Source organism: Typha latifolia, chromosome 14 (genome assembly GCF_019914945.1).
Source record: "Typha latifolia isolate L0001 chromosome 14, TyphaL0001v2, whole genome shotgun sequence".
Lineage (NCBI taxonomy): Eukaryota > Viridiplantae > Streptophyta > Magnoliopsida > Poales > Typhaceae > Typha > Typha latifolia.
Window position 1 is genome coordinate 491,769 of NC_133099.1, and position 22,072 is coordinate 513,840.

The following is a 22,072-nucleotide window of genomic DNA, read 5'->3' on the forward strand; positions in this document are numbered from 1 at the left end:
AAAGGAGGAGGAGGAGAAGAAAAAAAAAATTCTTTTTAAGGTAAAAAGTTGATATTCTCACGCTCTTTTAGGTAAGCTGTTACGCGTACGTAGCTCGCGCTCTTCCAAGTAACGACGTCGCTTAGACGGCAAGAGAAGACACCGCGGCCCGCGGCGCGACGCACGCGCCAAATCCATGCAAATTTACGACAATACCCTCGGGACTTTTTTGGAGCATAATAATATATTCTCGGATAAATCCATCTTATCGGGCTTTTTCCTGCATATCTATTCGTCTTATCTTTCGATCGGCATACATATTAAACAAATTAATTCTACAAATCCAACACTTTTATTGCTAATAATGAAATGGGCTTGTTGTAATCTAATCACACGATCTATTTTTCAATTGACAATACGTATCTTTGTATAACGATTAAAAGAAGCAAATAGAATTAAGTTGCAGAAATCTCATTAATCTGGACGTCTAAAGAAAATATTATACTAATCTTATCAAAACAAACATATTATTATCATAGTCTAGAGAGGAAAAATCCACGAGGTGTGTCAGAGGAAATATTTTATATTCGAGTGATTCCAAGCTTCAGATTCCCTCTTGACTTTAGAATTCTCAAACTTTGAGCAGCCCTGCATTGAGAAATGGCCTTTGGATTTTGCCATCCATAAATTATACCTTATTATTAGTTAATTGCGGACAAGCTTTGGCCCACTTTTGCAAATTATATGGGCTAAGATTAGGAACAAGTAATCTTGGGCTTTAGATTGCTTAGAAACCTACTCTTGTAGTTTCAATTCAAACTTAGGTTTAAAATTGTTTTTAATTCAAGTTAATCAGGGATTGGGTCGATTATACTTCTAGGTAGAACTAGTCGTGTTGATGATGCTTTATTCTTACGGTGTTCTTCACTGGATCGGTTGTTCTCTGACTTATTTGTTTCACTTTGTTCTCCTACATTCATTGATAAAAAAAAATTAAAAAAAGATTATATTATATAAGTATCTTTTTGAAAATAATATTATTCAATAAAAAATAACTTAAGGGTGTATTTGCCATCAGATAATTTTTTGATGTGCAAATGTCAACTTACTATAAAGAAATAAGAAAACTTTCATTTCACACCCAGTATTACATATTCATTGCAGTTTCAACCCTATATTTTTATTATTTTAAGAGTTAATTACACTTTGACCTGTACTATTATATTTTTTTATGTAACTCTCCTAATATTTTTTGGTGGCACATAGATCCACTAAAATATTAAAAATGTTTTAAACACCAATTTTATTATATATTTTTTTTCATCCATAAGTTAACGGTTAAAAAAAATATTTATATATATATATATATATACACACACGCACACACCCATTTTTGAACTGGGTAAGGCCCATTAAAGTTGTGGATCTGGCCTTATTTGGGCCGCTTTGTTGTACGACTCCACCCGTCGCAATGGGTTGATTTCGGCCCGCATATTTGTCGATCAAATGCGAACGCCGCGAAACCCGACGAAGCTCGAGGACGAAAGGAGGGGGCGATAAGATTCGTCGCCGTTCGTGTGGAAGTGGAGTTCTATCCACACCTTGAATCCAAAGAGCTTTTTTTCGCGCTCCTTCTTCCTCTAGTTGTAAGTCTCTCGGAACAAGTTCTTTTGGGTTCTCCTGACATCTATTTCTTCTTTTCTCCTCTACCTTTTTTTCTTTTTCCCCAAGAATAGAATTTCTGTAATGGATTATCACTTGGAACTTCATGAAAACCTCACCTTTTAATTTATATTCTGCTCTTGATGATGGATTTTATGTGTATTTTAGTTGGGAGAATTAACATAGAGGAAAACGGAAAGAGAACATTTGGAGTTCATTCGGTAACTAATTTTTCTCTGCTTTCCTTTCAACTACTGATAAAAGATGCAATGCGAGACCAAGTTATCAAGTGGGCTTCCTCCAAAATCCCAACTTTTCTTCTGTTTCTGGACGTGCATTGGTTATAGTAGAGATGAAATTTAGTTACCAGAGAATTTATTGTACAAGATTTCATCTTTTGATGCTTCTTCTGGCTTGCTAATTGACTTAATATGTTCTTCTTTGGAGCAGACTTCATGTGATCACTGGTTATTATGGCTTTGATCCTTTTCCGAGGAATCAGAACCAACTATCTTTTCTTCAATTCATCAACTCTACTTTCCAGAAGAAATGGTGCTCTTTTCTGCACACTGCAACGCCCAAATACACTGTCTAATGTGCGTGCAGAGAGTCTCCAAACAAATGAAAGCAGAACAACTTCAAAATCTATCCAAATGGCTACCAAAGAATTGTCAGAGCAAAAGATGCAAGGATACGAAGCTGTCATTGGGATAGAAACTCATGTTCAGCTTTCTACCCTTACCAAGGCTTTCTGCAACTGCCCCTACCTCTATGGTTCACAGCCCAACACAACTATCTGCCCCATATGTATGGGGCACCCTGGAACACTGCCGGTTGTGAACTCGAAAGTTGTTGAGTTTGCCGTGAAATTGGGTCTTGCACTCAATTGTGAGTTATCTATGACTTCCAAGTTTGATAGGAAGCAGTATTTCTATCCCGACCTTCCAAAAGGCTATCAAATATCTCAATTTGATATGCCCATAGCAAAGAGAGGCTACATTGATGTGGATCTTCCACTAGAGTTTGGTGGTGGGCATAGGAGGTTTGGGATAACCAGGGTTCATATGGAAGAAGATGCTGGGAAGCTACTTCATTCTGAGTCTGGAAGCTACTCTCAGGTACACTAACACTACTTATTCTCATTGCACATCTTCTGTCAACTTAATACTTATCAGCTATTTCTTCCTTTGGCAAGCTCCAAAATGCTCATAATCAATTGAGAGAATAGTGATTGTACTGCAGGTTGACCTCAATAGAGCAGGGGTACCTTTGCTTGAGATTGTCTCTGAGCCGGATATGAGAACTGGAATTGAGGCTGCTGAGTATGCCGCTGAGTTACAGCGGCTAGTTAGGTATTTGGGGGTGAGTAATGGAAATATGCAGGAGGGTTCTCTTCGCTGTGATGTAAATGTTTCTGTTCGACCAGTTGGACAACTGGAGTTTGGGACAAAGGTAACTAGATCTCAATCTTTTAACTATCCTAATTCTAGTACAACAATTTGTACAACTCACAGTGGTCCTTTCTGATTACATATGATTGCATTAGCTGACAATTAGCAGTCCTGGTGATCATTAACAAATGAACAAGGGTACAAGAAAAGAGTAATCTGGATAGTTTTCTCATTTGCAGAAACCCTGAACAGGAAGTACAGTTTCAGTTCTCTGGAGTTCTGAATTTGAATAAATTCACATGAATTTGACATTACAATTGAGGAAATTGGACTCAGTTATTAGGTTATCTGCATCCAGAACTTAATCATACATTCACTGCCACTGGCCTATATTATTTGAAATGACCATTGGAACTGATTTTTTTTTTTTTTTTTGGTTACCTGTTAACTTACATCTCTTTGTAAGTCATGATGAGGAAAACATTGATAATCGTCGGAGAGACTATTTTGGAACATATTAAGTAATTTTCTCTTGCAAGTTCTTATTTTTTATTATTTCCAGCATACGAAGAAGAGTAATTCATTTATCCTAGAAATGATATATGAAATGCTTTTTGTTACTTTGTTGGCAGGTCGAAATAAAAAACATGAATTCTTTTTCTGCAATGAACCGTGCAATAGATTTTGAGATTTCAAGGCAGATTCTTCTCAATAATCAGGGCCAGCTTGACCAAATTGTCCAAGAAACTCGCCTTTGGGATGATGGTGCTCAGGTTTATACCAGTATTTGCTTTTGTTGTATCTATTATAGGCTCATTTTTGCTTCATTGGTGTAGTTTATTTGGTTTGTTTTCAAACTGCTTATTCAGAAAACTGTTACAATGCGAAAGAAGGAAGGGCTTGCTGATTACAGATATTTTCCTGAGCCTGACCTTCCTGAAGTTGTTCTCTTTGAGGAGTATATTGACCAAATTCGTCAGTCACTGCCTGAACTACCCGAAGCAAAGCGTAGACGTTATGAGGAAATGGGACTCAGTATGCAAGATGTTCTCTTCCTTGCTAATGATAACAGTGTAAGTCTCTTCAATAAATTTATAGTTCTTACAACATTTAAGATTATTTTCCATAATATCTGTTAAAGCGTCAAACTGCAACGATTTTTTTTTTCAGGTTGCTGATTTTTTTGATGCTACTGTTGGGAACGGTGCTGATGCAAAGTTGGCTGCCAATTGGATTATGGGTGATATTGCAGCTTTTCTGAAAAATGAAAAGCTTTCAATTAGTGAAATCAAACTAACACCTCAAGAACTCTCTGAACTAATAGCTTCCATTAAAAAGGGAACTATTAGTGGAAAGATAGGGAAGGAGGTATTATTTTTATTTTGCCACTTAATCTAGGCCCCAAATGTTCGATTCTAATAGGTCCTGTTGTTCAAGAATTAATAATCTGTGACTTGCAGATATTAACTGAGCTTATATCCAAAGGTGGAACTGTTAAATCATTGATAAAGGAGAAAGATTTGGTTCAGGTAAATCTATTTAAATTATTGACATGAACTCCCTACATTTGTTCTCTGTGTCACATTTTACTATGCATTCCATCTCTATTGACATGCAAAATTTTGGTTTGATTTTTGGATTCTGTAGACAGTTCTTGCATAACATTTTAGCCATAGGAACACTAGAACAATTCCTTATTATTGTTCTTCAACGTTCGGATCAAGTAAATGAACATCTGTAGCATTATATCTCTATAATATTATAATAACATTCTTTTGATTAAAATTCTTGATTCTGTTATAGTTGTGGTCAATGATCAAATCCCAAAATAGTCAACACTAAGGATCATCTTACAGAATTATGGTTTAGTTCTGCAAGAGCTCATATCTTGTTATTGGATCTACAGATAGTAGATCCAGCTGCAATAGAAGCGTTGGTGGATAAGGTTCTTGCAGAGAATCCCAAGCAGCTTCAACAGTATCGTGGGGGCAAAACCAAGTTGCAAGGTTTTTTTGCTGGTCAGGTATGTGAATAATAGGAGATCCACTATTCTCCTATGTTATTAGATGACTTCAGGTTTTACTCCAACATTTGCTATTGCAAGTTCTGAAATGCCCTTATAATACTTTCAGGTGATGAAAGAATCAAAAGGAAAGGCTAATCCTGTAATTCTGAACAAGATACTCGTCGATAAGTTAAATGCGGGGAGCTGAGAAGGCTAAATGGTGCAAGGCAAAACATATATTGATCAGCATACGGCATTCTATAATTATTAAATGAGTATGTATAAGCAAGCTGCTATTGAGGAAAATATGATGCGACGTGGATATAAATGACATGACGGTTACTTAACATGTTTGTATGCAGTGGTTAGTACATTGAACAGTGTCATTTCACCTGGTTCAGTGCATTGATCTCATTGCAAATTTTCTTCTTTAAGGTGTTTAGCCTGCCACTAGAGGGATAAGCTGTTCCTAGGGTAATCCTTCAGTGACATCTGAATAGTGGCCGTATAATTATTTGAACTAATCTTTTTCAGTTCTATTCTTGCTGACGGTCAAATATTACCTCGTGTAAGGATCAAATTTCAGTGTAAATTATTTCCTCATCATGATCTTAATTTTCAAGTGACATCAGTTGTTAGGATAAGATCCATTTTGCTTTTATCATCCTTCTTCAATCCAAGTTTGTTTTAATTTCTTTCTGATGAACTAAACCCAGATACCTTTTATACATTTTGTCCTCCAATTTGCAATCAAGAGTCTTTACTTTTGCTTTATTCTCATCTATTGTTGGGTTGCCCACTTGTAACTTATATATGTAGAGGATAGATGCAAAAGATATTGGAATGTGATGATTTCAGTTTTCCATTTGGCTGGATCAGATATGGACTTGTTGACGAATAACTTAAAGTCAGCATTTTCCCTGTCCTGAAATATAATAGAGGCTTGAATTCTTTTATGAAATATTTTCTGTAATGGTATCCAAAAGGACCAAAAATGTCCTACATATCTATCAGAAATATACGCTTGGCTGGCTTACTTGGCATTTATTATCTTTCCTATGTATTTTACTATTACATTTATCAAATATCTACCTTCTTCAGTTTCAGTACAGAAGATATCTTGATGATAGCTTGAAATAGGAGTGTTTGTTATGGCAAATTCTTGAAACAGGGGTAGGTGATACTTACTAGTTTCTTTGTATGAATTTTTGAATAATGGAGCGAGGATTTTCAGACTAATCCGTATTTTGTGGAAGCTGGGGATTTCCTCGAAGGTAAAAGCTTTTTCATAACTCATATGCAATAATAGAATGCTCACAGGGGATAATTTGGCTGAGAGAAATTGATTTGTAAGTGTTGTTTGTAGCTTGCAGTCAAAAACTGAAATTGGAAAACATCTGATTCTGAAGCACTGATTTGCTAATCAGATTTTATTTCAGGCCAAGAGGATCTGGGGCATATTTGCTCTATCCAAAAATGTTGCTGATGTTTGGACTGTTGGCTGCTGCAAAGGAGTGTAGAAAAATTGTAAAGGATCTTGGAGTTGGAGGATGTGGATTAGAAACTGATACATTTATTTTGTCAATTGTGTTTGGGATTAGGAGGTTTCCTCCTCAGATGTAATTTTTGTGGTGTCTATAGATGACAAAAGTTGACCCTATCCAATAACTCGGCTTTTAAATGAGTTTGGGAGTTTAATCTAATTAGATTTAGGTCGTACATGGGTCAACCCATCTAACCTGGTTACTAAATGAGTAGTGTTCGTATTTATTAGTTCAATTTGATTAATCCGTCGTAGATTCATTTATGACATGGTAACCTGTATATAACCTGGTAACTCATTAATGTCCTGATAATTCATTTATAATTCGACTAACCCCAATTAACCTATTTATAACATTTTAAAAAACCTACAACTAAAAAAAATTCATTTACAATCGAAATAAATTCATTTACAATTCGAATAATTTATAACAATATGAAATAACTTGTGCATTCGATAAAATGACTTGTATAATTTGTTTAATAAATTGGTTGTATTTGTGTTTAAAAATTTTAATCCATTTAATAAACGAGTTGTCTTTATGTTTGTATTATTATGATCCTGGTTTTTTTTTTTAAGAATATAGAGAAAAAATTAACAACTTTTTGGAGGCTCACCATTTTATAATGTTTGGATGAAGAAAATAGAGTATGAGGGAAGGTTTTCACTTCCCTAGACTCTCAAACTTTCTTCATTTTATTTTATATGCCAAATGGTGTGTTTTGTAGCTAAAGAAGAAAGTTCATATAAGTTCAATAAAGTGACTAAGTTCAATGAAATAACTCTTATCATTTTATAGAAGAAAATTAAAGTGAGAAGGTGAAGTTGCCTTTGATAGGTAAGGAAATTATTTTTATTTATTTATTTTCTATGATCAAATTTTTTGGTGAGAAATTTCTAAAAGTGACCACTTTTTTCCTCAGTATTTTAACAATCAAACACTTCCAAAAAGAGAGAGTTGCACTTTCCAAAATTTTATATATCAAATGTCATCATTAATTAATAATAATTATTCACTTTTGCTAAATATTTTTAATTTTTATAAAATACCAATAGATCATTATTATTTAATAGAAGTGATTTTAAACTTCAAACACTTTATTCTCTCACTTTTCATCAACTAAACACATATTATCATATTATTTCTAATGCCTACTTCCAATAAATACCGGTCATTAAGAAAAATTACTATAAAATACATGCCCTTAGGGTTTAATTTTATAATATAGTTTTTTTAATTTATAATAATAAAATCTAATGTATAATGTATATATAAGTTGTGCACAATCTATTATAATAAATATTTCATTGGTTATTATTGAAAAATATACGCTATGCTAAATTTAAAAAAGAAAGTAAAATGTAATTAAATTGCAAAATCCCGTATGACCTTCTTATTAGCGTCATCAACAATTACATTCGTCTCTCCAGCCCTTAAAACCCTAGCTCTCCCCTGTGTGCTGCGTGTACTTTATCCTCCATTCCGTCGAGCTCCTAGCCCCGCTAGTGGGAAAGGCCAAAACGGAACCCTAGAATTCGTCTTCTCCGGTGATCTCCAAGTTTCTTGGAAGATCTTAGGCTTCCCTTCTCCGATGGCGCAGCCCATGGAGGTGTTGAGAGCTGCCGCCGAGGAGGTTACGACCTCTTCAACGAAGCAGCGGATTCGTATCTTTCGCGAGACTCTACCGCCCTTATTAAAGAACCCAGGTGATCCTTTGCCTCCGGTTGTAGTAAATTTTTTGTCAATTTTGTTGTTGCTTCGTCTTGTCAATTGGTTGATTGAAGTCAATTTGTGGCTGCACTGGCACTTGACTACCGGGATCTTCTTTTTGACGTAACGTTCGAATATAACCTAATTAGAGGTTACAATTGATACCTCTTGGAACATAATATTGGCAAATTTTTTTCCTTTCTAAATAGGCCTCATTATCTATCATAAAATTTACCTAATATGTTGATCAGAAATACATAGAAGATCAACTCTGACTCAAGCGTACCATTAATCAACAACTAATTCCCTATCCTTTCAGTCTATGTTCTGCCAGAAGGATTTTTGATATTGATCATTTCTGTTTACTTTCAACTTGTTAGGAGAAGGGATATTAGTGGCTTCAAGGAGAAGTGGGAAGAGTACAGCTGGTAGTTCCAGTTAATTTATATCTAAATATAACAAATGTGTCTGATAATACCTTCAAATTTTATTTGTTGGTGACCTCAAACTAAGAGAGTCCCTGGGAATACACATATCGTTTCTTTTGATCAGCATTCACCTCCTACCTAGCTGGAAGATAGAGCCCACTCACTCGAATAGATTATTGATCTAGAAAATAGTAATTTCCTGTACTTGCCTACTGATTGTCTGGTTCTTCTCAAAGCTAGTTGGTTCTTCCAAAGAGTCAAATTCTAGGAATGACTGAATGCATTGTTTGTAGTAGTCTTTTGTTAATGTTCCTTGTAGGGTAAAGGAATCTTCTTGTATTAATAACCTAGGTTGGGTAATTTGTCCCGGGTCAAAGCAAATTTATGAATTTCTTTAGCCATCTCCATTGTGGCGGTTTTTTGGAATTAAAAGTGATGTTGAAAATGAGCTTCTTTCTGGGAGTCTTAATTATGTTTGCTTAATTTTCAATTTGTCGTATTGATTCTAAAACTTTCAGGATACACAGCAGATGCCTCTGCTAACCTCAAAAGGAATATGAAATTATGTCTCTTATATCTCTTTGGGGAATTATGTAGAGAACTCTCTCTTTTGTAGGTGTAGTTTTTTTTTACACTTATTTAGTGCAGAGGGACGTTGTATTTCAAAAATTTATCTTAAATGACATTTCAAAGAACAAATTAATATTTTTTTTATAGTTTAAATGGATATTTGTTGTTATGTAAAATTAAGTTTCTTATGTGTTCCTTAACGGTCTAATCTCATGGTATTATTTCTAGGAAGTGCTGAACTAAATTATGCTTGAACTTCATTTATGTGACCTTTTGTTGTGATTACACCATGCTGCGTTGTTATAATTTATAAATTTTGTGAATTCCATCCCTTCCCCACCTGCCAATAGGTATTTGTTTTGTTTCATTTGCATGCTCCCTTAAAAGTTATTGTAAAGTTGGTTGTTCAAAAACACTGAGAGCAAGACCCGAATTGAAATACAATTTCTTTTGTGTGCAGAAGTGTTGTCTGATGTTGCGTCACATATTGTTGATATTGTTTTCCAAACATTGCTTCTATACGACGACCGATCATCTAGAAAAGCAGTGGATGATCTGATTGTTAATGCTCTCGGGGAATCTACCTTCATGAAGTTCTTTGCTACCACCCTTGTTCAGACTATGGAAAAGCATTTGAAGATTCAAAGTCCTGCAGTATGCTATAAACTTCTCAAATGGTCATGCTTCCTTCTAAAATGGAGTCGCTTTACCTCAGTGTCAAAAAATGGGTTCCCACGATTGGCTAATGCACAAGCAGTCCTATGTGAAGTTCTCATGCAGGGTCCATTTCATATGCGCCAGATTTGCAGAAAAATGTTTTTCCATCTGTTTTCAGAGGTACCTACAATCTGTAATATGAGCTTCTATCTAGGAAAATTACATGACTTTTGAGATTCAGCTCATCCTGATTTTCTTGCCTGTTGCTGTTTACAGTCTCTTGAAATATATAAGATCTATGTGGAGGAACTGAAGGATTCGAGGATTTCCATTAGGGATAGCCCTGCATTATTAAGAATATTACTCGACTTCTCCATTACTGCCCCATCTCTGTTTGGGGAATACAAGGTAGACTCATCATTACAGTATACTATGTTATGATGTTGTGTGTCTGCGATGTTGACATTTTAAGTTTTTAACTTGTCTGGCTAGCCTGTAATCCCAAATGAGATCCTTACAGTTTTGACATTTTAGCTGATTTATTATCTTGATCAATTGCTTTTATTTCTGCAGATTGTATTCCTTGATCTGTATGTTAAAGCAGTTTTAAATGCAAAAGCTGGGCCATCACAAGCTCTTGGTGAAGCCTTCCAATCACTTTTTGTGCACATAGAGCATGAAGATTTTAAAAGTGTTGTGGTCCCGTCATGTATCAAAATGCTTAAAAGGAATCCGGAGATAGTGTTGGAATCTATTGGGAATCTATTAAAATCAGTCAGGCTGGACCTTAGCAAGTATGCACTGGAGTTTCTATCAGTTGTCCTACCTCAGGCTCGGCATTCTGATGAAGAAAGGAGGACTAATGCTTTGGCTATTATCGGCTTCTTAAGCCAAATGTCCAGTGATCCAGATGCTCTACCTTCAATGTTCAATGCTGTAAAAGCCGTACTAGGAGGTTGTCAAGACATACTATGTTCAAATTGTTGGTAACTAAATATGTTACTTTTTGTCCAGTTGAATAACGGGCTTGATTTGAACAGGGTCAGAAGGAAAATTGGCACTTCCATACCAGAGAATAGGAATGATAAATGCTTTACAAGAGTTATCTAGGGCTCCAGCTGGAAAGCAACTAAACAAAATTGCTCCTTGTATATCTAGTTTTCTTCTATCCTGTTATCGGGATGATGGTAAAAATCACATATCTGGTTTATCTGGCGTCTCTTCTTTTTCACTTGATCTAGTTTAGACTCTCTACGTGGATGATAGATCTTATGTTTTTGTTTAATAATAGGAATTGAGGAAGTAAAGCTGGCGGTACTGTCAGCTTTGGCTTCTTGGGCATCAAAATCCCCTGAAGCTATTCAGTCAGATGTTGTTTCTTTTATTGCCATTGGCTTGAAGGAGAAGGATACTTTAAGAAAAGGGCATCTTAGATGCTTGCGGGCTATATGCAAGAACTCCGATGCATTAACGAGGGTCAGAAAGTGGCATTGCATTATTCCATTTGTACATTTGCACCAAATTTATTAGCATTAATTGCTGCCAAAAAGTTATAAAGTTTATTAAGAATTTAAGATAAGTTAATTTTCAGGTTTCATGTTTACTGGAGCCTCTTATTCAATTAGTAAAAACTGGCTTTACCAAAGCAACACAAAGGTTGGATGGAATTTATGCGTTCTTTTCGGTAGCAAAAATTGTCTCTCTTGATACCAAAGCAGGTGCTTTTTTATGCTAAAGTAACATAATACATTTTTCATTGTTTATTTGAATAGTAGCTGATGAATGTATTCATCATTAATTTCTAGATGGAAGTATGCTCAATGAGAAGCTTTGGGTGTTGATTGCACAAAATGAATCGTCACTGGTATCTACCCAAATGGTAATTTCCTTGCTATAATAATTAATAAAAAGCATATTCCTTTTACTTTGAAGAAGGACCAGATAGCATTTTGGTCCTCTGATTTTATATTGGTCTATCTGGAGCCAAAATTAGTCAGGGTCAGATATAAATCCTTGTTGTCAGTCTATATGAGGAAATGGTTAAGTGTACTTTAAACAATCTGGAAATCATTATCGACCAGCTAGACTACTTTCTATCTGATCACGTCTTGTGCATTTCTTCCTGGAAGGCCCACTATTCTTTGCAGCAAGTTAATCAAAGATTACCTTTTAACTTTTTATTATCTGGCCCAGCAGATTTCAAAACTATCAAATGAAGATTGTATGACTTTTGTGGATCTTCTTGAGGTTCTGCTTGTCGAACACCTGCCTAGGTTGTTAATTCTTTGTTGCCCATCAAGATTGTATTGCAGTAATTTCTGGAATGTACATGTTCATAAACCTCATTTTTTTTCTCCATTGCAGAGTTCTGGAATATTTCTCTGTAAGATCACTGCTACAGGTAAACTAACATATGTTCTGCATATTCTGCTGGACAATCTTTATTAATTCACAGTTTCTTTAAATAATTGATGTAGCAGACTGTTTCAGTCAAATATGTTTGAAGCAACTTAGGAGTTTAAAAATGGAACTTCTTGAGTGGAAGATTGCTATATATTATCCGGATTGAAACTATGATATTTATTCTTTGTTCTCTCTCATGGTACAGTTGCTACTATATCTAATCTGCCATCCAAGTTGGATTGTTCGAAAGGCAGCTCGTTATGCTACTGAAAAGATTCTCTCTACCTCTTCGAGTTTGGCTGAAGATCTTCTTCTTGAATTTACGAACTGGTTGTCAATACTTGCTGAGAGGATCTCACTCCTGAAAATAAGGTGCACGTTCTGTTTCCTAAGAGGCGTCTGTACTTTCTTCTATAAGTATCCGTGTACAATGTTGTGGTGCATGAATCCTTTTTTATAGTGTTTGTTGCCGACCTGAAAGAACTGCCTAGTTCTTCATCAACAACTGATAATTAATCTTAATATCTGCCAGTGCTAGATTTCGAGATTATTATCTTTTAAGCTCTTCACTTAATTAATTTTACATAGGTATTTGTACTTTTTAATTTAACAGTGACATGGAAAGTACGGTGGACTTGCAATTGCCTTTTGTGCCGTCCGTTGAGGTCTTAGTGAAGTGCTTGCTTCTTATTGCGCCAGCTGCTATTGCCAGTAGCCCAGTATCTTATTCTCGTCTTATATTTTGCTCTCACCACCCTTGCATTGCTAGCAGCAATCGCCATAATGGAGTATGGAAGGTATAGCTTAGTATTTTGCTTAGTATCATTTCTATTTTCAAAATGATACTTGCCTTTTGTGATAACTTTTGTTAGGAGGCATGGCCAATTCAAGCATTTCCCTCATCAAAGATGAATGTATCAATACTACGTACTGGTTCCTTGTTCTAATTTGTACGCATAATGTGCATTTTGTTTGGAAGATCGAAATGCCTTTTCTTAGTGTACATTTAACCTGTAGTGTTATACTATACATAATTACATACATGACTTCCTATTTTTACATTTATATAATGTGTTTATTGATTTCCATATTTTTAAATGGAAACTTTAGTTCTGGTTTTCAATATCATGATTCATATTGAAGGTTGCCACTCATATTATCTGTTAAATCAGTTGGATTCTTAAGCATATGTTATCTGAAATTGTCTTTCTTATCAAAATATTTAATTGATTTAAGCAATGTGGTGTTCTTTCAAGAATGGTTCCAGACTAGTATTTAATAAGAAGAAAACATTCTTTATACATTTTAGATTTTAGATCTAGTATCTTTCTTCAGCTAAAACATGTTTTCCTAAAATAATAGTTGGATTTTGTGTACTGATGGATGTGCATTTAGAAGGCCTTAGAGCTTTATCTTTTTGAAATAATCAAATTTGCTCTATGAGATCTACCTGTCCTTTTCTCCTTTTCTTCGATTGGTTTCTATTAGTAACTTCATCTTTCCTATTTGTAACTCTATTTGTTTTTGTTGTTGTCAAGAAATGTTGCATTTTGTTTTTCTTTTTAAAATGTAATATGTCGTATTCCAGTCATATACTGATTTAGTGTTTTCAAATGCCAAAACTACAGAGGGTTCAGAGAAACTTGCAACGCCATGGTTACAACTTTGCTGATATAATTGTTACAAATGTTGAGACAGTCTGCAAGGTAATATCACTGGTTGAGTAATTGGAATTTCAATATCTGTTACATCTATATGCTACAAGTGATTATTTGAGACTAGAAATAATCCTAATTTTCAGAAGGTCACCCCCAAGACAAGGGACTTTCTTTCCTTTGAAAGAAGCTAAGCGTGTATGTGGTAGAAAGATAGGACTTTGTTGCAGGTTTAGGTTGATTAAAAAATCCTCTCAGAAACCATCCACAAAGTGTAGATACATACCTCGTGGTAGATTCAAAAGTATGGTCATCAAGTATGCGGTAGAAACATATGACTCTGTTGCAGGTTTAGGTTGACTAAAGAATCCTCTCAGAAACCATCCACAAAGTGTAGACACATCCAGTGGTGGATTCAGATGTATGTTCATCAAGGTGATGGCCAATATTGAAAATCTTTTCTGGCTATGCAAAAGATACCACCAGGGACTTGGTGGGGTTTCTTTTATTTTTTCTTTAAGTTCAGCTAGAAGATAGAGGCCAAATGATCAGTGAAATTAAGCCATCTTTTAAATTTTAAGTTACATTGACCACCATTTTTTTCCATTAGTGCTTTGGTAAATTCCAGACAACATTTCTCTGTGAGAACTTCCTTTGAGAAGATTTTAGAATATGGATGATTTGTGGATCTTCGAATGTTGATTGAGTTGCCCTTCATCCTCACGTCACAACTATTATGTGATAATATGCTGATATGCAAACTATGCAAACTATGCAAATATTTTGGTACTTATATAATTTTGTTGAAATATTGGATCAGTTCTATTTACCAGGCAAATTCCATGTTATGAGAATATTGTAAGTATTGTTGTGCCATTGATTGCGATGGCTTAATTTTTTTTAATATAAACATTACTGTCACTAAATGTTTCTTCCAGGAATTGCTTGGACCAGCTGGTCTGTTAAGTTCTAATAGTCTAGAACAGCATGGATCCTTATGTTCATTGTCAACATTGATGACAATAACACCGAATGATACATTTGTAGAGTTTGAGAAGGTCAGTTGTGGTTCTTTTGTTTTAATATTAATATAAAAGAGTTTAGGAATTTATTATCTAGTATTAACATGACAATTTCTGTCATTGTTCTTTACAGCACTTCAACCAACTTCCTGACCGCTCTTTACATGATAAATTATCCGACAATGAGATTAAGGTGAAATGATTGAACCATAAGTCTCTTACATAAAAATTTACATTTGTGCTCATTGGCATCCTAAAACTTTCCTGTAATTGTATTTACAATTTTACATTCTCCTTTGCATTCTTTTCTCTCTTGTTCTATGTTTACTTGGCAAGAAATTGAGCAAAAGAATCAACACTGTTGGTTGATGACTATACAATTTGCTAGATCCTTCTAGTTGGATCCTTAAGTGGCTTCATGTTGAGGGCCGAATGCCTGTAATATGATGGTGATTTACATTCTTTGATCTTATTGTCATCCTAGATAAATTAACAGCATTGGCTTGATAATTCTAAATACAAAATATTCCTATTTAATCTCATCTTGAACATTTCTCTCTTATTAAAATGGCAAATGGAGTTGGCTAATATGTCACAAAGATGAACCCTACTGGACGGCAATTTGGTGATAGACATTCCAAGGGGCAAGTTATTTAAAAGCAATGTTGTGAAAAAGACGTCCATGGTATGCGGGTGGTCATGTGACTGCGTAGCACCTACGCAGTATGCAGGTGCATATGTGGACACATGCCATCTAGCAATAAAAATATCAAAAATAAATTATATATAATTTACCTATTTAGTATATAGAATATTTTAGCACAGCAAGCTGATAGTTAGGTAAAAGTTGCAAAGTAATTTATGGAGAATCATTTTCATACTATTCTATCTACCAATGATGTTACTTTATAATTATATAATTCCTCAATAATATTTCAAGTACGAAAAGTTGCACCAACAAAATTAATCAATAAAAAATTATAATGAAGCACTATAAATATCTCAATATTACGACATAACACTTCCATATGCACATTAGAGTGCATATACATATGCGGTCAATATGTGGTCGATGATAGTCAATATGCAGGGACATATGTATATGCGGTCTATATGTGGTCAGGCCGCATATGAAGAATTGAAGACTGCATAATGCATATGTTGGGATTTTGACCCACGGCCACCGCCTATGCAGCCGCTTTTCAACAATTTTTAAAAGCCAATTGCAGCCAATTCTATGAAGATAGTGGAGAGTAAGCTCATTGCTGTGATTGCATGACAAGTAAATTCAGTAATCTATATTTAACTGAAAAGAAAGTACTTAAAAAAATTTGATCATTGTTTTTTGTTTTCTCCATTATTGTTGTTTTGATGCTAAACTTACGTGTATAAGTTGAGCTGTACTTCTTAAATCCTGTTAACTTATCATCATGTTTGTCCAGATCTTTTATACTCCAGAGGGACAACTATCAAGCGAGCAAGGCATTTATGTTGCTGAGCATGTTGCTAGCAAAAACACAAAACTCGCCAAAGGACGTTTCCGAGCCTATGATGAAATGGATGGGGTAAATCAACTAAGTATCCTCTATTATGGCCTATAATTCTCTAGCACCAATGTCCAGTCATGAATCTATAATTGTGTCATTTTTAGGATGATAGTTCATCAAGTCGCGCCGGAGATTCAAGAAGAAGAGAAACTATTACCACAGGGAGGAGAGATCCTGGGAAGGCTACCAAGAAGAGTGGCATGTCTCTTTCCCAGTTCTTATTAATGCTTAAACCCTTTTCTGACCTTACTAAAGTTTGATGTAACATGTCTTGTAGCCCATGTAGACAAGGCAAAAAGTGCGAAGGAGGAGGCGAGGGAGCTTCTGCTGAAGGAGGAAGGATTAGTCCGGGAAAAGGTCAGGTGTGTACAGAAGAATCTCACTTTGATGCTCAATGCTCTTGGTGAAATGGTGATTGCTAATCCAGTTTTTACGCATGGTCAGCTGCCTTCCTTGGTAAGCATTTGGCTGTCCTTAGTGTCAGTAATGTTGTTTGTCTTTTTTGTTTACTCTGTTAAGTAGTTTTTTTTTTCAAGTACTTCATCAAGTTTCTGGTGCCCTATGCAAATGTAGTTGCCCTTCTGTTAAATATTCTACTATCCATCACAAATATGGTAGAAGCTACTGGGCTAGTTTTCTTGTTTTCTTGAAATCACCTCATTGGCTTGTTCACATTCTTGATGCAATTTTGTCTTATTGTATTCTCTGCCTATTTTTGCCATTGTTGGAGTGCTCTGGGGAAAGGTTTGGATGTGATACAGTGGGTAAGTATAGTTTCTTTAGTGTCAGAAATTCGGAACTTGCAACTGATGCTCTGTCTTTTGTTAGTCTTTATTCTTGTGTTAAATGCTCTTGATTAACTGTAGATTTGTTACTTTGTTCTCTAACCTGTTTGTGGTAGTGAAATACTCTTTTTTTTTTCTTTCTGTTGGACAGTTTACTCCAACTTTTTCGATTAGGCAAATTAACATAGTTTAATTTATATATGCCCTGCATAAAAGTGGTCGAGAATCAATTAACTAGCAGTATAGTCTTGGACCTTATATTCTAAGTTTAACCTGTATTTTATAATATTGTATATTGAGTGGCACATGCATATGTGCATGTAATACCTAGCGCTTGCAACAATTTGTGCGCACTAAAACCTCCTCTTCTTTCTTCTTGTTTAGTCTTGGACTTAATTTAAGTGTGTCAGTGTCAATTGTCATAGTGCACTAATTAAACACCAGATTGACGATGACCATCCTTAAAGGGGATCACTTTAACTTTGTATGTTGAGCTGTAAGAAAGTGCATTTCACTTATCCAAGTCAAGTTTATGAGGTATTATGATATTCATACTGCCGTTTTATCAGATAATGCTGCTTATATACTATTGATAAGCTACAAATGTATTGACATGTTTGCTCTCAAATTATCGAGTATATGACTGCTATGCATGAGAAATTTTGGATTAATTTTGCCATTTTGTATGGATTGCCTATGCCATTGCATGATCCAATGAGCTTGAATAAGTGCTTGCATACGTTTAAAGGTGTTCCTCAACAAAACTCAAACTTCATTTTCATGCTATTGGTATGATCGGTGCCTCTTATTAATTCTCTTCTTTTACAGTTGTTGTTTCACTGTATTCTTATTTTTGTTTTATAGCTAGTTGGGCATAGTATCCTTTTATAAAACTTCCTTTTGCAAATTCTAAATTCTGTGTTACAGGTAAAATATGTTGAACCATTACTGCGTTCTCAAATAGTAAGTGATGCAGCTTTCCGTGCCATGCTAAATCTTTCACGATGTATTGCACCTCCTCTTTGTAACTGGGCACCAGAGATTGCGGCTGCTCTGCACATAATCTCTACTAATGATGCTGATGTAGTCTGGGAGCTTACGGCCCCTGTTACTGAAGGAGAAAACCATAAGAGGTCGTCGTTGGGTCTTCTCGAACAAGTAGTTATTGGGCTATCAGTGGCATGCAAGGCTGGACCTCTTCCAGCTGATTCATTTACATTTGTGTTCCCGGTATATTCTCTCTCTGGTCTGGAATCCCTTCAATATGGTGATTTGCTGCTCTTAATGCTAACCCTATATTGCTTGACATTTATTCTCTTTGATGCCAGATCCTTGAGAAGATTCTGCTTTCTTCAAAGAAGACGGTGCTTCATGATGATGTGGTTCAAATACTATCTATGCACTTGGACCCTATATTGCCACTTCCTAGACCTCGGATGTTGTCGGTTAGACAGCTTCTTTCCTTCATATGATAGATAATATTGTGCCAACCTTTTTTTTTTGGTTACTTTTGTCTTACTTGTCAACTCTTCCTTATCCCACCCGCCCTTCAGGTTCTTTATCATGCACTTGGTGTCACTCCAGCTTACCAGGCATCAATCAGCCCTATGCTAAATGAGCTGTGCTTGGGTCTCCAGCCGGATGAACTGGCAGCCGTGAGTTTTCTTTAGTCCTTCCATGAAGTAATATTTCCTTTTCTCTTTATTGTTGCCATATTAATGTACTGTCAATTATGCTGTATGCAGGCTCTTTGTGGGGTTTATTCAAAGCATGTTCATGTTAGACTTGCCTGTTTAAATGCAATAAAATGCATTCCTTCTGTTTCTGGCCATTCTATGCAACAGAATTTTCAGGTTGCAACTAGTCTTTGGATTGCTTTACATGATCCAGAAAAGGTCAGTTTTCTTGCATCCTTCATTACGATGAATTACCTTTGGGTTTCATTATAGCTTTTGTGGTGAATCTGGTGATTGAACTCAGGACGCATTTTTCTTTGAAGGAAGAGGCTGTAAACTTTTTATTTAATATTTTAGCATCAAATAGGGTGTCAAGACCATGGATGGCCATGCTGGTCGGCACTTGCTGTGCCGGCGGCGTACCGGCACATGGCACGAGGGGTGCCGCACGGCACCCCTCCTAATAGTTCTGCCGCTCGCCGTCGAGCTACCCGTTGCCGATCGTAGTCGCCCGAGCGTGTCGGGTGCCCTAGCTCGAGGGAGAAGATGAGATCGAGAGAGAGAGAGAGATCGATATATATATATATATATATGTATATATATTTGGATCCGCAACTCAAGTTTTAACCAATAACCTTATCTCTCTCTCTCGATCTCATCTTCTCCCTCGGGCTAGGGCACCCGACGCGCTCGGGTGAGGGCGATCGACGAGCGGCGATGGCAGGTGAGCGGCGGTCGGCCGGCACGGTCCGTGCCTGTGGCACGGCCATCGTTGGTCAAGACTATGTTATATAAATTTGTTTAGGTTTGTCAAGGTTCTTGGAAGCTTTATATTCCCATTATGAAAAATTGCTTGATATATGATATTTTCTGCTTCATTATAATTTTGTCTATAGTATCTTTTTAATTGGTGGCCATACCGTTGTGTTATATTCAGGCAGTAGCTGAACTAGCAGAGGAAGTATGGGATCGTTATGCATTTGATTTCGGGAATGACTATTCGGGGCTTTTTGAGGCACTTTGCCATATCAACTATAATGTGCGTGTTGCTGCAGCAGAAGCATTAGCCGCTGCGTTGGATGAAAGTCCAGATACAATTCAAGTATGCTTTTTATCCATATATTTGTGCAAAGCCATCAAAATTTTCTTTTTTCTCTTTTCTCCTCTGATGTCCTATGAACTTACTACATAGTACATGTAGAAACACAATAGGAGGTTCCAAGCATGACAACCATTCTAGCAACTGAAAAACTTCTTATTTTTTCCTGTTTGTAATGCATTCAGGATACACTTTCTACTTTGTTTTCCTTGTACATTCGAGATCTTGGCGATGGAGTCTACTTAGCAGATTCGTGCTGGTTAGGAAGACAAGGTGTTGCTTTGGCACTCCACTCAGCTGCAGATGTATTAAGAACTAAAGATCTGCCTGTCGTGATGACATTCTTGATATCACGTGCTCTGGTTAGCTCTGCTCCATCCCTTACATGGACATGGTGTTTTCTTGTAATTATTTATGAAATTTCTTTTTTCTCCTTTTCTTTGATCTTCTTTTGTTACAAAAATTTTTATATTCATTTTGTTGGACATTCTAATCCACCAAATTCATGTGCTAGACCTTACATTAAATTTGTACTGCACTAAATAGTTGGTACTTGTTGGCCCATTTTTACCAAATAGAGTCCAAAAGCATTTTTCTTTTGGATTTAGCAGAAAGTAGATTGGATTTTATCGAATGAAGGTTATTTCCTGTTTCATGCATTAAGATATCTTCTGATATCAGTATCTACTTCAGCACTATAGTTTGAATTATGAAAATATCTGCTATGGCCTGTAGTGAGTAGGCTTGATCTTGTATACCTCTTTTTTTTTTTTTTCTTTTTCTTTTTCTTTGGTTGAGTGGAATGATCTTATAAAACTTTGATTCTAATTCCTTTTTTACCTCACATGGAGTTGGCGGCCCCTCCATTCTGCTCTCTTTTCTCATTTTCTTTCCCCGCTCTTTTGCATATCTTTTTTTCTTTTGGTTCTTCCACCCTCCAAAAACCCCCCAAAACAAAGCTACTGGACCTCATCTCATAAGTCATACCTTATCTTCTATCTTTCACCTGGACAGTGTTGCTCCATGCTCAAGCTGAAGCTGTCTCCGGATTCATTGTGTCTCTTCTCTTTTGATTCATCAAGGAGAGAGGAGGGGAAAGGAACCAAAATGGATCTCCCTCTCTACATTATGTCAACAAGCTTTAGTGAAGCTTAATATTGAAGCTCTTCGTATATGCTATTATGCTGTTGTTATAGTGTCACTGTTTGGTCCACGTCTTGTGCCAAATCATATCAGAACTTTTTGCACTTTTGAAATTCATACCATTTTTTTTCTGACCTTATGCAAATGTCAAATAGTGATAGCTGTGGTTTATCTTTTCCTCTCAAATTTACCTTTCCATTGAAAAGCTAACCGTCCAATCTAATTCCAATCTCTTATAAAAGTTGAATATAGAGTTAACAATTGGCCTTATGCAAATGTCAAATAGTGATAGCTGTGGTTTATCTTTTCCTCTCAAATTTACCTTTCCATTGAAAAGCTAACTGTCCAATCTAATTCCAATCTCTTATAAAAGTTGAATGTAGAGTTAACAATTGGGTTGATAAATTTCCATAATTACTGAACAAAGTCAAAGTTTTGATTTATTTATTTCCTTTTGTTTTATCTTGAAACAGCTAGTATTTATCGGCTTTTTGCACTTAAGAATCTAAGTTTTTCTTCTTATTTTTTTGGACTGAGGGATGCTTTCTGCAATTTGGTACTTTGAACTGCAGGCTGATCCTAATATGGATGTTCGTGCAAGAATGATAAATGCTGGAATCATGATTATTGATAAGCATGGAAAAGAAAATGTTCCTTTGTTATTTCCTATTTTTGAAAGTTACTTGAATAAAAAGGTATGTTCTGATTTATTGACAATGTAGCATTTGTCAAGTTGAATAAAGGAATCGTCATCTCTTTCCCTCAATTAGCTAGTGTCTTTTGAATTTTGAGGCTT

At 35.7% G+C, this 22,072-nt stretch overlaps 2 protein-coding genes across 9 annotated transcripts in view; both read left to right on the plus strand.

Annotated features, from left to right (window-relative positions):
• Nucleotides 1-1,444: 1,444 nt before the first annotated feature.
• On the plus strand, nt 1,445-5,663 carry LOC140801465 (glutamyl-tRNA(Gln) amidotransferase subunit B, chloroplastic/mitochondrial). Of its 2 annotated transcripts, XM_073156604.1 has the most exons (10): nt 1,445-1,625; nt 1,810-1,862; nt 2,092-2,759; nt 2,884-3,093; nt 3,665-3,805; nt 3,902-4,105; nt 4,203-4,400; nt 4,493-4,561; nt 4,939-5,055; nt 5,165-5,663. In XM_073156604.1, the coding sequence occupies exons 3-10, from the start codon at nt 2,115-2,117 to the stop codon at nt 5,243-5,245; spliced, it is 1,665 nt and encodes a 554-aa protein (XP_073012705.1). In that variant the 5' UTR covers nt 1,445-1,625; nt 1,810-1,862; nt 2,092-2,114; the 3' UTR covers nt 5,246-5,663. The 2 variants fall into 2 exon arrangements, with proteins under 2 accessions (XP_073012705.1, XP_073012706.1); XM_073156605.1 differs by lacking the exon at nt 1,810-1,862 and having other exon boundaries at nt 1,464-1,625.
• Nucleotides 5,664-8,003: 2,340 nt separating this feature from the next.
• Nucleotides 8,004-22,072, plus strand: part of LOC140800829 (protein ILITYHIA) — a 31,696-nt gene continuing 17,627 nt past the window's right edge. Inside the window, exons 1-25 of one of the 7 annotated variants that reach the window (XM_073155717.1) lie at nt 8,004-8,287; nt 9,750-10,126; nt 10,223-10,354; nt 10,520-10,901; nt 10,987-11,133; nt 11,238-11,422; nt 11,538-11,664; nt 11,752-11,825; nt 12,140-12,222; nt 12,311-12,347; nt 12,555-12,721; nt 12,963-13,146; nt 13,978-14,055; nt 14,943-15,062; nt 15,160-15,219; nt 16,469-16,591; nt 16,678-16,771; nt 16,851-17,029; nt 18,286-18,588; nt 18,687-18,803; nt 18,912-19,013; nt 19,104-19,253; nt 19,972-20,136; nt 20,319-20,495; nt 21,849-21,971. In XM_073155717.1, coding sequence (XP_073011818.1) covers nt 8,173-8,287; nt 9,750-10,126; nt 10,223-10,354; nt 10,520-10,901; nt 10,987-11,133; nt 11,238-11,422; nt 11,538-11,664; nt 11,752-11,825; nt 12,140-12,222; nt 12,311-12,347; nt 12,555-12,721; nt 12,963-13,146; nt 13,978-14,055; nt 14,943-15,062; nt 15,160-15,219; nt 16,469-16,591; nt 16,678-16,771; nt 16,851-17,029; nt 18,286-18,588; nt 18,687-18,803; nt 18,912-19,013; nt 19,104-19,253; nt 19,972-20,136; nt 20,319-20,495; nt 21,849-21,971 — 3,801 coding nt within the window. In that variant the 5' untranslated portion in view covers nt 8,004-8,172. The remainder of the gene's footprint in view (nt 8,288-9,749; nt 10,127-10,222; nt 10,355-10,519; nt 10,902-10,986; nt 11,134-11,237; nt 11,423-11,537; nt 11,665-11,751; nt 11,826-12,139; nt 12,223-12,310; nt 12,348-12,554; nt 12,722-12,962; nt 13,147-13,977; nt 14,056-14,942; nt 15,063-15,159; nt 15,220-16,468; nt 16,592-16,677; nt 16,772-16,850; nt 17,030-18,285; nt 18,589-18,686; nt 18,804-18,911; nt 19,014-19,103; nt 19,254-19,971; nt 20,137-20,318; nt 20,496-21,848; nt 21,972-22,072) is intronic. The other 6 variants (XR_012111317.1, XM_073155716.1, XM_073155713.1 and 3 more) reach the window with 6 other exon arrangements.